At 60.7% G+C, this 14384-nt stretch overlaps 1 protein-coding gene across 1 annotated transcript in view; it reads left to right on the top strand.

The window, feature by feature from the left end:
- The first annotated feature begins 3171 nt into the window (after positions 1-3171).
- The window catches only part of LOC115124633 (protein virilizer homolog), a 34619-nt gene continuing 23406 nt past the window's right edge, over positions 3172-14384 (top strand). Inside the window, 7 exon segments of the mRNA XM_065014605.1 lie at positions 3172-3340; positions 3698-4142; positions 4261-4725; positions 4827-5956; positions 6052-6297; positions 9001-9224; positions 13400-13584. Coding sequence (XP_064870677.1) covers positions 3172-3340; positions 3698-4142; positions 4261-4725; positions 4827-5956; positions 6052-6297; positions 9001-9224; positions 13400-13584 — 2864 coding nt within the window.

Here is a 14384-nt window from a genome sequence, read left to right as displayed (position 1 = left end):
CTACACCCTGCTCAGACCCCTCATCCCTACACCCTGCTCAGACCACTATACCCTGCTCAGACCCCTCAACCCTACACCCTGCTCAGACCCCTATACCCTGCTCAGACCCCTCAACCCTACACCCTGCTCAGACTCCTCAACCCTGCACCCTGCTCAGACCCCTCCACCCTACACCCTGCTCAGACCCCTCAACCCTACACCCTGCTCAGACCCCTATACCCTGCTCAGACCCCTCAACCCTACACCCTGCTCAGACCCCTCATCCCTACACCCTGCTCAGACCACTATACCCTGCTCAGACCCCTCAACCCTACACCCTGCTCAGACCCCTATACCCTGCTCAGACCCCTCAACCCTACACCCTGCTCAGACTCCTCAACCCTACACCCTGCTCAGACCCCTCAACCCTATACCCTGCTCAAACCCCTCCACCCTATACCCTTCTCAGACCCCTCAACCCTACACCCTGCTCAGACCCCTCCACCCTATACCCTGCTCAGACCCCTCAACCCTACACCCTGCTCAGACCCCTCCACCCTATACCCTGCTCAGACCCCTCAACCCTATACCCTGCTCAGACCCCTCAACCCTACACCCTGCTCAGACCCCTCCACCCTATACCCTGCTCAGACCCCTCAACCCTACACCCTGCTCAGACCCCTCCACCCTATACCCTGCTCAGACCCCTCAACCCTACACCCTGCTCAGACCCCTCAACCCTATACTCTGCCCAGACCCCTCCACCCTATACCCTGCTCAGACCCCTCAACCCTACACCCTTCTCAGACCCCTCATCCCTACACCCTGCTCAGCCCCTCAACCCTACACCCTGCTCAGACACCTATACCCTGTTCAGACCCCTCAACCCTATACTCTGCTCAGACCCCTCCACCCTACACCCTGCTCAGACCCCTCATCCCTACACCCTGCTCAGACCCCTCATCCCTACACCCTGCTCAGACCCCTCAACCCTACACCCTGCTCAGACCCCTCAACCCTACACCCTGTTCAGACCCCTCATCCCTACACCCTGTCAGACCCCTCAACCCTACACCCTGCTCAGACCCCTACACCTGCTCAGACCCTCAACCCTACACCCTGCTCAGACCCTCAACCCTACACCTTGCTCTGAAATCGGACCCTCAGCCCTGCACCATCCAGACCCTCAGCCCTACACCCTGCTCAGACCCTCTACACCTCCTGACCCTACACCCTGACCCCTCAACCCTACACCCTGTTCAGACCCTCCAGCCCCTACACCCTGTTCAGACCCCTCAACCCTACACCCTGCTCAGACTCTCAACCCTGAGCACCCTGCTCCTCAGACTTCACAGCCTGCTCAGAACCCTACACCCTGCTCGGACCCTCAGCCCTCCGCCTGTCAGACCCCTCCACCCTGCTCAGACCCTCCGCCATATCGGACCCTCCAGCCCTGCACCATATCAGACCCTATGCCCATATCAGACCCTCAGCCCTACGCCATATCAGACTCCTCGGCCCTGCAATATATCGGGCTCTCCAGCCCTACAGACAACTCGGACCCACTCCACCTACGCCATATCGGGCCCTCAAACCTACGCCTGCTCAGACCCTCAACCCTGCACCCTGCTCCAGACTCCTCCAGCCTACACCTGCTCAGACCCCTCCACCCTACACCCTATCAGGCCCTCAACCCTACCCTGCTCAGACCCCTATTCCTGTTCAGACCCTCAGCCTGCACCATATCCAGACCCTGGCCCTATGCCCATATCAGGCCCTCCACTATGCCCATTCTCGGACCCTCAATACCGCGCAACCGGACCCATCCACCCTGTGCCATATCCGGACCCTCAGCCCTGCACGCCATATCGGACCCCTCCACCTATGCCACATATCCGGACCCTCGACCTTTGCTCTTAACTCGGACCCCTCCACCTATGCCCATGTTCAGACCCCTCAACCCTATACTCTGCTCAGACCCCTCCACCCTACACCCTGCTCAGACCCTGGCCCCTACACCCTGCTCCAGACCCTCATCCCTACACCCTGCTCAGACCCTCCAGCCCTATGCCCTGTCAGACCCTCAGCCTACACCCTGTTCAGACCCCTCATCCCTACACCCTGCTCAGACCCTCAACCCTACACCCTGCTCAGACCCTATACCCTGCTCAGACCCCCTCAGCCCCTACACCCTGCTCAGTCTCCTCAACCCTACACCCTGCTCAGACCCTACACCCTGCTCAGACCCCTCAGCCCTACACCCTGTTCAGACCCCTCAACCCTACACCCTGCTCAGACTCCTCAACCCTACACCCTCACTCGGACTCCTCGGCCTTACTCCTGTCAGACCCCTACACCCTGCTCAGAACCCTACACCCTGCTCAGACCCCTCAGCCCTCCACCCTGCTCAGACCCCTCCACCCTGCAGACCCCTCCACCCTGCTCAGACCCTCAACCCTACACCCTGCTCGGACCCCTATGCCCTGCTCAGACCCTCAACCCTACACCCTGCCAGACTCCTCAACCCTACTGCACCTGCTCAGACCCTCCACCCTACACCTGATCGGGCCCTCAACCCTACACCTGCTCAGACCCCTCAGACCTCCCCTGCAACCCTCCCTACACCCCTGCTTCAGACCCTCAACCCTGCACCCTGCTCCAGACCCTCAACCCTATACCCTGCTCAAACCCCTCCACCCTATACCCTTCTCAGACCCCTCAACCCTACACCCCCTGCTCAGACCCTCCACCCTATACCCTGCTCAGACCCTCAACCTTACACCCATAACCAGACCCCTCCACCCTATACCCTGCTCAGACCCCTCATCCTACACCCTGCTCAGACCACTATACCCTGCTCAGACCCCTCAACCCTACACCTGCTCAGACCCCTATACCCTGCTCAGACCCTCAGCCCTACACCCATGCTCAGACTCCTCAACCCTACACTGCCAGACCCTCAACCCTATGCCCATGCTCAAACCCTCCACCCTATACCCTTCTCGGACCCTCAACCCTACACCCTGCTCAGACCCCTCCACCCTATGCCACTAAGCGGACCCTCAACCCTACACCCTGCTATCAGACCCTCCACCCTATGCCACTGCCAGACCCTCAGCCCTATACCCTGCTCAGACCCTCCACCCTATACCCTGTTCAGACCCTCAGCCCCTGCACCCTGTTCAGACCCCTATGCCTGCTCAGACCCTCCCTATACCCTGCTCAGACCCTCCACCCCCTCACCCTGCTCAGACCCCTCAACCCTACACCTGCTCAGACCCCTCTCCCTACACCCTGCTCAGACCCCTCAGCCCTATACTCTCAGACCCTATACCCTGCTCAGACCCTCAACCCTACACCTGTCAGACCCTCTCCCCTACAACCTGCTCAGACCCCTCAGCCCTACACCCTGCTCAGACCCTACACCCTGCTCAGACCCCTCATCCCTACACCCTGCTCAGACCACTACACCCTGCCCAGACCCTCAACCCTACACCCTGCTCAGACCCCTATACCCTGCTCAGACCCCTCAACCCTACACCCTGCTCAGACTCCTCAACCCTGCACCCTGCCAGACCCTCCACCCTACACCTGCTCGGGCCCTCAACCCTACACCCTGCTCAGACCCTATTCCCTGTTCAGACCCTCTCAACCCTACACCTGCTCAGACCCTCAACCCTATACCCTGCCAAACCCCTCCACACTATACCCTTCTCAGACCCTCAACCCTACACCCTGCTTCAGACCCTCCACCCTATGCCCTGCTCGGACCCTCTGACCCTACACCCTGCTCAGACCCTCCACCCTATACCCTGTTCAGACCCTCAACCCTACACCCTGCTCAGACCCTCCAACCCTATACTCTGCCCAGACCCTCCACCCTATACCCTCCCTCAGACCCTCAACCCTACACCCTTCTCAGACCCCTTCATCCCTACACCCTGCTCAGCCCCTCAACCCTACACCCTGCTCAGACACCTATGCCCTGTTCAGACCCTCAACCCCTATGCTCTGCTCAGACCCTCCACCCTACACCCTGCTCAGACCCTCATCCTACACCCTGCTCAGACCCCTCATCCCTACACCCTGCTCAGACCCCTCAACCCTACACCCTGCTCAGACCCTCAACCCTACACCTGTTCAGACCCTCATCCCTACACCCTGTCAGACCCTCAACCTACACCCTGCTCAGACCCTACACCCTGCTCAGACCCCTCAACCCTACACCCTGCTCAGACTCCTCAACCCTACACCCTGCTCAGACCCCTACACCCTGCTCAGACCCCTCAACCCTACCACCTGCTCAGACCCTCAACCCTGCACCCTGCTCAGACCCTCCACCTACACCTGTCAGACCCCTACACCCTGCTCAGACCCCTCAACCCTACACCTGTTCAGACCCTCAACCCTACACCCTGTTCAGACCCCTCAACCCTACACCCTGCTCAGACTCCTCAACCCTACACCCTGCTCAGACTCCTCAACCTTACACCCTGCTCAGACCCCTACACCCTACTCAGAACCCTACACCCTGTCAGACCCCTCTCAAGACCCCTCCACCATGCCACCCTGCCCTGCTCAGACCCTCAACCCCTGCACTGCTCAGACCCTATACCCTGCTCAGACCCCTCAACCCTACACCCTGCTCAGACTCCTCCAGCCTACAACCTGCCCAGACCCTCCACCCTACACCCTGCTCAGACCTCAACCCTACACCCTGCTCAGACCCCTCAACTCCTACACCCTGCTCAGACTCCTCAACCCTACACCCCTGCTCAGACCCTCCACCCTACACCCTGCTCAGGCCCTCAACCCTACACCTGCTCAGACCCCTATTCCCTGTTCAGACCCCTCAACCCTACACCCTGCTCAGACCCCAGCCCTATGCCTGCTCACCCCTCCCACACTATGCCATTATCAACCCTCATAGCCCTACACCCTGCTCAGACCCTCCACCCATGCCTGCTCAGACCCTCAACCCCTACACCTGCTCAGACCCTCCACCCTATACCCTTCTCACCCCTCAACCCTATGCCCATATCAAACCCCTCCACACTATGCCCTTCTCAGACCCCTCGGCCTATGCCAGACCCTCACACCCTGCTCGGACCCTCATCCCTACACCCTGCTCAGACCCCTCCTGACCCTACCCTGCTCAGACCCCCTCAACCCTATACTCTGTCAGACCCTATGCACCCAGACCCCTATACCCTGCACCCTTCTCAGACCCCTCATCCCTACACCCTGCTCAGACCCCTCAGCCTGCACCCTGCTCAGACCCTGCCCCTCAGACCCTCGTCCCTGCCACCCACTACACCCTGCTCAGACCCTCAACCCTACACCCTGCTCAGACCCCTATGCCCTGCCCAGACCCCTCAACCCTACACCCTGCTCAGACTCCTCAACCCTGCACCCTGTTTAGACCCTCCACCCTGCACCCTGTCAGGCCCTCAACCCTACACCCTGCTCAGACCCCTATTCCTGTTCAGACCCTCAACCCTGACACCCTGCTCAGACCCTCAACCCTATACCCTGCTCAGGCCCCTCCACACTATACCCTTCTCGGACCCTCCACCCTGCACCCTGCTCAGACCCCTCCACCCCTTCATGCCTGCCGGACCCTCAACCCTACACCCTGCTCAGACCCTCACCTATGCCCTGCTCAGACCCTCAACCCTACACCCTGCTCAGACCCTCAACCCTATACTGCCCAGACCCCCTCCACCCTATGCCCTTCTCGGACCCTCAACCCTACACCTTCTCGGACCCCTCAACCCTACACCCTGCTCAGCCCTCAACCCTACACCCTGCTCAGACACCTATGCCCTGTTCAGACCCCTCAACCCTATACTCTGCCTGACCCCTCCACCCTACACCCTGCTCAGACCCTCATCCCTACACCCTGCTCAGACCCTCATCCCTACACCTGCTCGGACCCTCAAACCTGCACCTGCTCAGACCCTCAACCCTACACCCTGTTCAGACCCCTCATCCCTACACCCTGTCAGACCCTCAACCTACACCCTGCCTGGACCCTACGCTGTTTGACCCTCGGCCCTACACCCTGCTCAGACTCCTCAACCGTACACCCTGCAGACCCCTACACCCCCTACACCCTCAACCCTACACCCTGCTCAGACCCTCAACCCTACACCCTGCTCAGACCCTCCACCCTACACCCTGCTCAGACCCCTACACCCTGCTCAGACCCTCAACCCTACACCCTGCTCAGACCCCTAACCCTGCACCTGTTCAGACCCCTCAACCCTACACCCTGCTCAGACTCCTCAACCCTACACCCTGCTCAGACCCTCACCCGTACACCCTGCCCAGACCTCCATAACCCTACACGGAACCCTACACCCTGCTCAGACCCTCAACCCTCCACCCTGCTCAGACCCCTCCACCTGCTCAGACCCTCCACCCTGCTCAGACCCCTCAACCCTACACCCTGCTCAGACCCCTATACCCCTGCTCCCTGACCCTCAACCCTACACCCTGCTCAGACTCCTCAACCCTACACCTGCTCAGACCCCTCCACCCTCACCTCTCATATCCCAACCCTACACCCCTGCTCAGACCCCTCAACCCTACACCCTACCCTCCAGCCCCTACCCACTGCTCAGACCCTCCACCCTACCCTGCCCCTCAACCCTACACCCTGCTCAGACCCCTATTCCCTGCTCAGACCCTCAACCCTACACCCTGCTCAGACCCTCAACCCTACACCCTGCTCAGACCCTCCACACTACACCCTGCTCAGACCCTCAACCCTACACCCTGCTCAGACCCCTACCCTTACCCTGCTCAGACCCCTAACCCTACACCCTGCTCAGACCCCCTCAGACCCTCAACCGTATACCCTGCTCAGACCCTCCACACTATACCCTTCTCAGACCCTCAACCCTATACCCTGCTCAGACCCTAACCACCCTACACCCTGCTCAGACCCCCTCAACCCTACACCCTGCTCAGACCCTCCAATCCTATACCCTGCTCAGACCTACACCCTCAACCCCTCAACCCTACACCCTGCTCAGACCCCTCCACCCTCACCCTGCTCAGACCCCTCCACCCTGCTCAGACCCTCAACCTGCAACACCCCTGTTCAGACCCCTCATCCCTAAACCCTGCTCAGACCCTCCAACCCCACACCCTGCTTCAGACTCCTCCACCTACACCCTGCTCAGACCCTCAACCCTACACCCTGCTCAGACCCCTACACCCTCCAGACCCTACACCCTGCTCCAGACCCCTCAACCCTCCACCCTGCTGATCAGACCCCTCATCCCTAACCCTGCTCAGACCCCTCAACCCTATGCCCTGCTCAGACCCTCCTACACCCTGCTCAGACCCTCAACCACACCCTGCTCAGACTCAGCCCTACACCCTGCTCAGACCCTCCACCCTACACCCTGCTCAGACCCTCAACCTACACACCCTGCTCAGACCCTCAACCCTACACCCTGCTCAGACCCTCAACCCACACCTGCTCAGACCCTCCACCCTGCTCAGACCCTCAACCCTACACCCTGCTCAGACCCTATTCCCTGTTCAGACCCCTCAACCCTACACCCTGCTCAGACCCCTCAGCCCTATGCCCACTCCACCCTCCACACTATACAGACCCCTCAACACACTGCTCAGACCCTCCACCCTATGCCCTGCTCGACCCTCAGACACCCTGCTCAGACCCCTCCACCCTACCCTGCTCAGACCCCCTCCAACCTGCTCAGACCCTCCACCCCCTGCTCAGACCCCTCAACCCTACACCTGCTCAGACCCCCTCAACCCTAACCCTGCTCCAGCCCTCCTCAACCCATACACCCTGCTCAGACCCTATCACCCTGCTCAGACCCTCAACCCTACACTCTGCTCCCCTAGACCCACCCTAACCCTCCCCTACACCCTGCTCAGACCTCAACCCCACCCTGCTCAGACCCTCAACCCTACACCCTGCTCAGACCCCTCAACCCTACACCCTGTTCAGACCCCTCAGCCTACACCCTGCTCAGACCCCTAACCCTACACCCTGCTCAGACCCCTCAACCCTACACCCTGCTCCAGTCTCTCAACCCTACACCCTGCCAGACCCCTACACCCTGCTCAGACCCCTCAACCCCTGCACCCTGCTCAGACCCTCAGCCCTAGACCCTGCTCAGGCCCCTGATCACCCTCCAACCTGCTCAGACCCCTACACACTGCTCAGACCCTCAACCCTACACCTGTTCAGACCCCTCAACCCTACACCCTGCTCAGACCCCTCAACCCTACACCCTGCTCAGACTCCTCAACCCTACACCCTGTCAGACCCTCAACCCTACACCCTGCTCAGACCCCACCCTCTCAACCCTACACCCTGCTCAGACCCCTCAACCCTCCACCCTGCTCAGACCCTCCACCCCTAGACCCTCCACCCTCAGACCCCTCAACCCTACACCCTGCTCAGACCCCTATACCCTGCTCAGACCCCTCAACCTACACCCTGCTCAGACCCTCAACCGTACACCCTGCTCAGACCCCTCAACCCTACACCCTGCTCAGACCCCTCAACCCTACCCTGCTCAGACCCCCTCAACCCTATACCCTGCTCAGAAACCCCCTGCTCAGACCCCCCTACACCCTGCTCAGACCCCCATGTTCAACCCCCTCCCTAACCTGCTCAGACCCTCCACCCTACACCCTATACCCTGACCCTCCACCCTGCTCAGACCCTCCTACACCCTGCTCAGACCCTCCACCCTGCCCGACCCTCCCCTACCCTGCTCAGACCCTCAACCCTATACCCCTGCCAGACCCCTCCACCCTACACCCTGCTCAGACCCCTCATCCTAACCCTGCTCAGACCCTCAACCCTAGACCCCTCAGACCCTCCACCCTGCTCAGACCCTCAACCCTACACCCTGCTCAGACCCTCAACCCTACACCCTGCTCAGACCCTACACCCTGCTCAGACCCTCCACCCTACACCCTGCTCCAGACCCTCCCCTACCCCTCTCAACCCTCCCCTACACCTCTCAGACCCCTACCCTGCTCAGACCCCTCAACCCTACACCCTGTTCAGACCCCTCAACCCTTGTTCAGACCCCTCCCCTACACCTGCTCAGACCTCCACCCTACACCCTGCTCAGACCCTCAGCCTTACACCCTGCTCACACCCTCTACACCCTGCTCTGACCCCTACACCCTTCTCAGACCCCTCAACCCTCACACCCTCCCTCCACCCTGCTCAGACCCTCCACCCTGCTCAGACCCTCAACCCTACACCCTGCTCAGACCCTATACCCTGCTCAGACCCTCAACCCTACACCCTGCTCAGACTCCTCAACCCCTCCACCCTGCTCAGACCCCTCCACCCTACACCCTGCTCAGGCCCTCAACCCTACACCCTGCCAGACCCTCCCTACACTGCTCAGACCCCCCTACACCCTGCTCAGACCCCTCAACACTATACCCTGCTCAAACCCCTCCACCTACCCTGCTCAGACCCCTCCACCCTACACCCTGCCAGACCCTCCACCTATACCCTGCTCAGACCCTCAACCCTACACCCTGCTCAGACCCCTCCACCCTATACTGCTCAGACCCTCATCCCTACACCCTGCTCAGACCACTAACCCTGCTCAGACCCTCCAACCCTACCCTGCTCAGACCCCTCAACCCTACACCTGCTCAGACCCTCAACCCTACACCCTGCCCAGACCCCTCCAACCCTGCCCTAAACCCCTCCCACCTATACCCTTCTCAGACCCTCAACCCTACACCTGCTCAGACCCCTCACCCCTATGCCCTGCTCAGACCCCTCAACCCTACACCCTGCTCAGACCCCCTCCACCCTATACCCTGCTCAGACCCCTCAACCCTATACCCTGCTCAGACCCTCCACCCTATACCCATGCTCAGACCCTCAACCTACACCTGCTCAGACCCTCATCCCTACACCCTGCTCAGACCCTCAACCCTATACACCCTCCACCCTATGCCCTGCTCAGACCCCTCAACCCTACACCTTCTCAGACCCCTCATCCCTACACCCTGCTCAGACCCCTCAACCCCTACACCCTGCTCAGACCCCTACACCCTGCTCAGACCCTCTCAACCCTAGACCACTATACCCTGCTCAGACCCTCAACCCTACACCCTGCTCAGACCCCTACACCCTGCTCAGACCCTCAACCCTACACCCTGCTCAGACCCTCAACCCTACACACCCTGCTCAGACCCTCCACCCTACACCCTGCTCAGACCCCCCCTACACCCTGCACCCTGCTGTTCAGACCCCTCAACCCTACACCCTGTCAGACCCCCTCAACCCTACACCCTGCTCAGACCCCTCCACACTATGCCTTCTCAGACCCTCACCTACACCCTCTCAGACCCCTCCAACCCTGCTCAGACCCTCAACCCTACACCCTGCTCAGACCCCCTCCACCCTACCCTGCTCAGACCCTCAACCCTACACCCTGCTCAGACCCTCAACCCTACACCCCTCCACCCTATACCCTGCTCAGACCCTCAACCCTACACCCTTCTCAGACCCCTCATCCCTACCCTGCTCAGACCCTCAACCCTACACCCTGCTCAGACCCTATACCCTGTTCAGACCCCTCCAACCCTATACTGCTCAGACCCCTCCACCCTTCTCAGACCCTCCACCCTACACTGCTCCAGACCCTCATCCCTACACCCTGCTCAGACCCCTCAACCCTACACCCTTCTCAGACCCTCAACCCTGCTCAGACCCTCAACCCTGTTCAGACCCTCAACCCTACACCCTGCTCAGACCCTCATCCCTACACCCTGCTCAGACCTCAACCCTACACCCTGCTCAGACCCTATTCCCTGCTCAGACCCCTCCCTCAACCCTGCTCTGACTCCTCAACCCTACACCCTGCTCAGACCCTACACCCTGCTCAGACCCTCAACCCTACACCCTGCTCCAGACCCTCAACCCTACACCCTGCTCAGACCCCTCAACCCTACACCTGCTCAGACCCTCAACCTACACCCTGCTCAGACCCTCAACCTGCTCAGACCCTACCCTGCTCAGACCCTCAACCCTCCACCCTGCTCAGACCCTCCACCCCTCAGACCTCCACCCTGCTCAGACCCTCCATCCTGCTCAGACCCCTCCAACCTACACCCTGCTCAGACCTCAACCCTACACCCTGCTTCAGACCCTATACCCTGTTCAGACCCCTCAACCCTACACCAGACCTGCTGCTCAGACCCCTCCACCCTACACCTGCTCAGACCCTCCACCCTACACCCTGCTCAGACCCCTCCACCCTGCTCAGACCCCTCCACCCTGCTTTTCAGACCCCTCAACCCTACACCCTGTCAGACCCCTCAACCCCTACACCCTGCTCAGACCCTCAACCCTACACCCTGCTCAGACCCTCAACCCTATACCCTGCTCAGACCCCTCCACCCTACACCCTGCTCAGACCCCTCAACCCTACACCCTGCTCAGACCCCTCCACCCTACACCCTGCTCAGACCCTCAACCCTACACCCTGCTCAGACCCCCATTCCCTGTTCAGACCCCTCAACCCTACACCCTGCTCAGACCCCTCAACCCTATGCACCCTGCTCAGACCCCTCCACCCTACACCCTGCTCAGACCCCCAACCCTACACCCTGCTCAGACCCTCCACCCTATACCCTGCTCAGACCCCTCAACCCTACACCCTGCTCAGACCCCTCACCCTACACCTTCAGACCCCTCATCCCTAAACCCTGCTCAGACCCTCAACCCTACACCCTGCTCAGACACCTATACCCTGTTCAGACCTCACCCTATACTCTGCTCAGACCCTCCACCCTAACCCTGTTCAGACCCCTCCACCCTACACCCTGCAGACCCTCAACCCTACACCCTGCTCAGACCCCTATGCCCTGTCAGACCCTCAACCCTACACCCTGCTCAGACCCTCAACCCTATACCCTGCTCAGACCCCTCCACCCTACACCCTGCTCAGACCCCTCCACCCTACACCCTGCTCAGACCCCTCAACCCTACACCCTGTTCAGACCCCTCCATACCCTGCTCAGACCCCTCAACCCTACACCCTGCTCAGACCCTCAACCCTACACCCTGCTCAGACCCTACACCCTCAGACCCTGACCCTGCTCAGACCCCTCCACCCTATGCCCTGCTCAGACCCTCAGCCCTACACCTGCTCAGACCCTCCACCCTACACCCTGCCCCTCAGACCTGACCCCCTCCACCCTATACCCTGCTCAGACCCTCCACCCTACACCCTGCTCAGACCCTCAACCCTACACCCTGCTCAGACCCCTCAACCCTACACCCTGCTCAGACCCCTCAACCCTATACCCCTCAAGACCCCTCCACCCTACACCCTGCTCAGACCCCTCAACCCTACACCCTGCTCAGACCCCTCAACCCCTACACCCTGCTCAGACCCCTATACCCTGCTCAGACCCCTCCAACCCTACACCCTGCTCAGACCCCTAACCCTGCTCAGACCCCTCAACCCTACACCCTGCTCAGACCCCTCCACCCTACACCCTGCTCAGACCCTCAACCCTACACCCTGCTCAGACCCTCAACCCTACACCCTGCTCAGACCCCTATGCCCTGCTCAGACCCTCCACCCTACACCCTGCTCAACCCTATACCCTGCTCAGACCCCTCAACCCTACACCCTGCTCAGACCCTCACCCTCACCCTGCTCAGACCCTATGCCCTGCTCAGACCCTCCACCCCTGCTCAGACCCTCCACCCTATACCCTGCTCAGACCCTCAACCCTGCACCCTCAGACCCTCCACCCTACACCCTGCTCAGACCCTCACCCTACACCCTGCTCAGACCCTCAACCCTACACCCTGCTCAGACCCTCAACCCTACACCCTGCTCAGACCCTCAACCCTACACCCTTCTCAGACCCCTCATCCCTACACCCTGCTCAGACCCTCAACCCTACACCCTGCTCAGACCCTATACCCTGTTCAGACCCTCAACCCTATACCCTGCTCAGACCCTCCACCCTATACCCTGCTCAGACCCTCAACCCTACACCCTGCTCAGACCCCTCAACCCTACACCCTGCTCAGACCCCTCAACCCTACACCCTGTTCAGACTCCTCATCCCTACACCCTGCTCAGACCCTCATCCCTACACCCTGCTCAGACCCTCAACCCTACCCTGCTCAGACCCCAACCCTACACCCTGCTCAGACCCCCAACCCTACACCCTGTTCAGACTCCTCATCCCACACCCTGCTCAGACCCCTCAACCCTACACCCTGCTCAGACCCCTATACCCTGCTCAGACCCTCAACCCTACACCCTGCTCAGACTCCTCAACCCTACACCCTGCTCAGACCCTACACCCTGCTCAGACCCCTCAACCCTACACCCTTCTCAGACCCTCAACCCTACACCCTGTTCAGACCCCTCAACCCTACACCCTGCTCAGACTCCTCAACCCTACACCTGCTCAGACTCCTCAACCCTACACCCTGCTCAGACCCTCAACCCTACACCCTGCTCAGACCCTCAACCCTACACCCTGCCAGACCCTCACCCTGCTCAGACCCTCCACCCTGCTCAGACCCTCCAACCCTCCACCCTGCCAGTACCTCAACCCTACACCCTGCTCAGACCCTCTATACCCTGCTCAGACCCCTCCAACCCTACACCCTTCTCACACCCCTATCGGACCCTGTTCCCTCCTGACCCCTCAACCCTACACCCTGCTCAGACCCTCAACCCTACACCCTGCTCAGACCCTATACCCTGCTCAGACCCCTCAACCCTACACCCTGCTCAGACCCTATACCCTGCTCAACCCTACACCCCTCAGACCCTACACCCTTCTCAGACCCCTCCACCCTACACCCTGCTCAGACCCTCAACCCTACACCCTGCTCAGACCCTCAACCCTACACCCTGCTCAGACCCCTATACCCTGCTCAGACCCCTCCACCCTACACCCTGCTCAGACCCTATACCCTGCTCCCCTCAGACCCTACACCCTGCTCAGACCCCTCAACCCTAACCCTGCTCAGACCCTCCACCCTCAGACCCTCCACCCTGCTCAGACCCCTCCACCCTACCCTGCTCAGACCCCTCAACCCTACACCCTGCTCAGACCCCTCAACCCTACACCCTGCTCAGACCCCTATACCCCTGCTCAGACCCCTCCACCCTACACCCTGCTCAGACCCTCCACCCTATACCCTGTCAGACCCTCAACCCTACACCCTGCTCAGACCCTCAACCCTACACCCTGCTCAGACCCCTCAACCCTAGACCCTTCTCAGACCCCTCATCCCTACACCCTGCTCAGACCCTCAACCCTACACCCTGCTCAGACCCTATACCCTGTTCAGACCCTCAACCCTATACCTCAGACCCTCCACCCTATACCCTGCT

This window comes from Oncorhynchus nerka, unplaced genomic scaffold (genome assembly GCF_034236695.1).
Source record: "Oncorhynchus nerka isolate Pitt River unplaced genomic scaffold, Oner_Uvic_2.0 unplaced_scaffold_2461, whole genome shotgun sequence".
NCBI classification, from domain to species: Eukaryota; Metazoa; Chordata; class Actinopteri; order Salmoniformes; family Salmonidae; genus Oncorhynchus; species Oncorhynchus nerka.
This window is presented reverse-complemented; position numbering and strand designations above follow the sequence as displayed.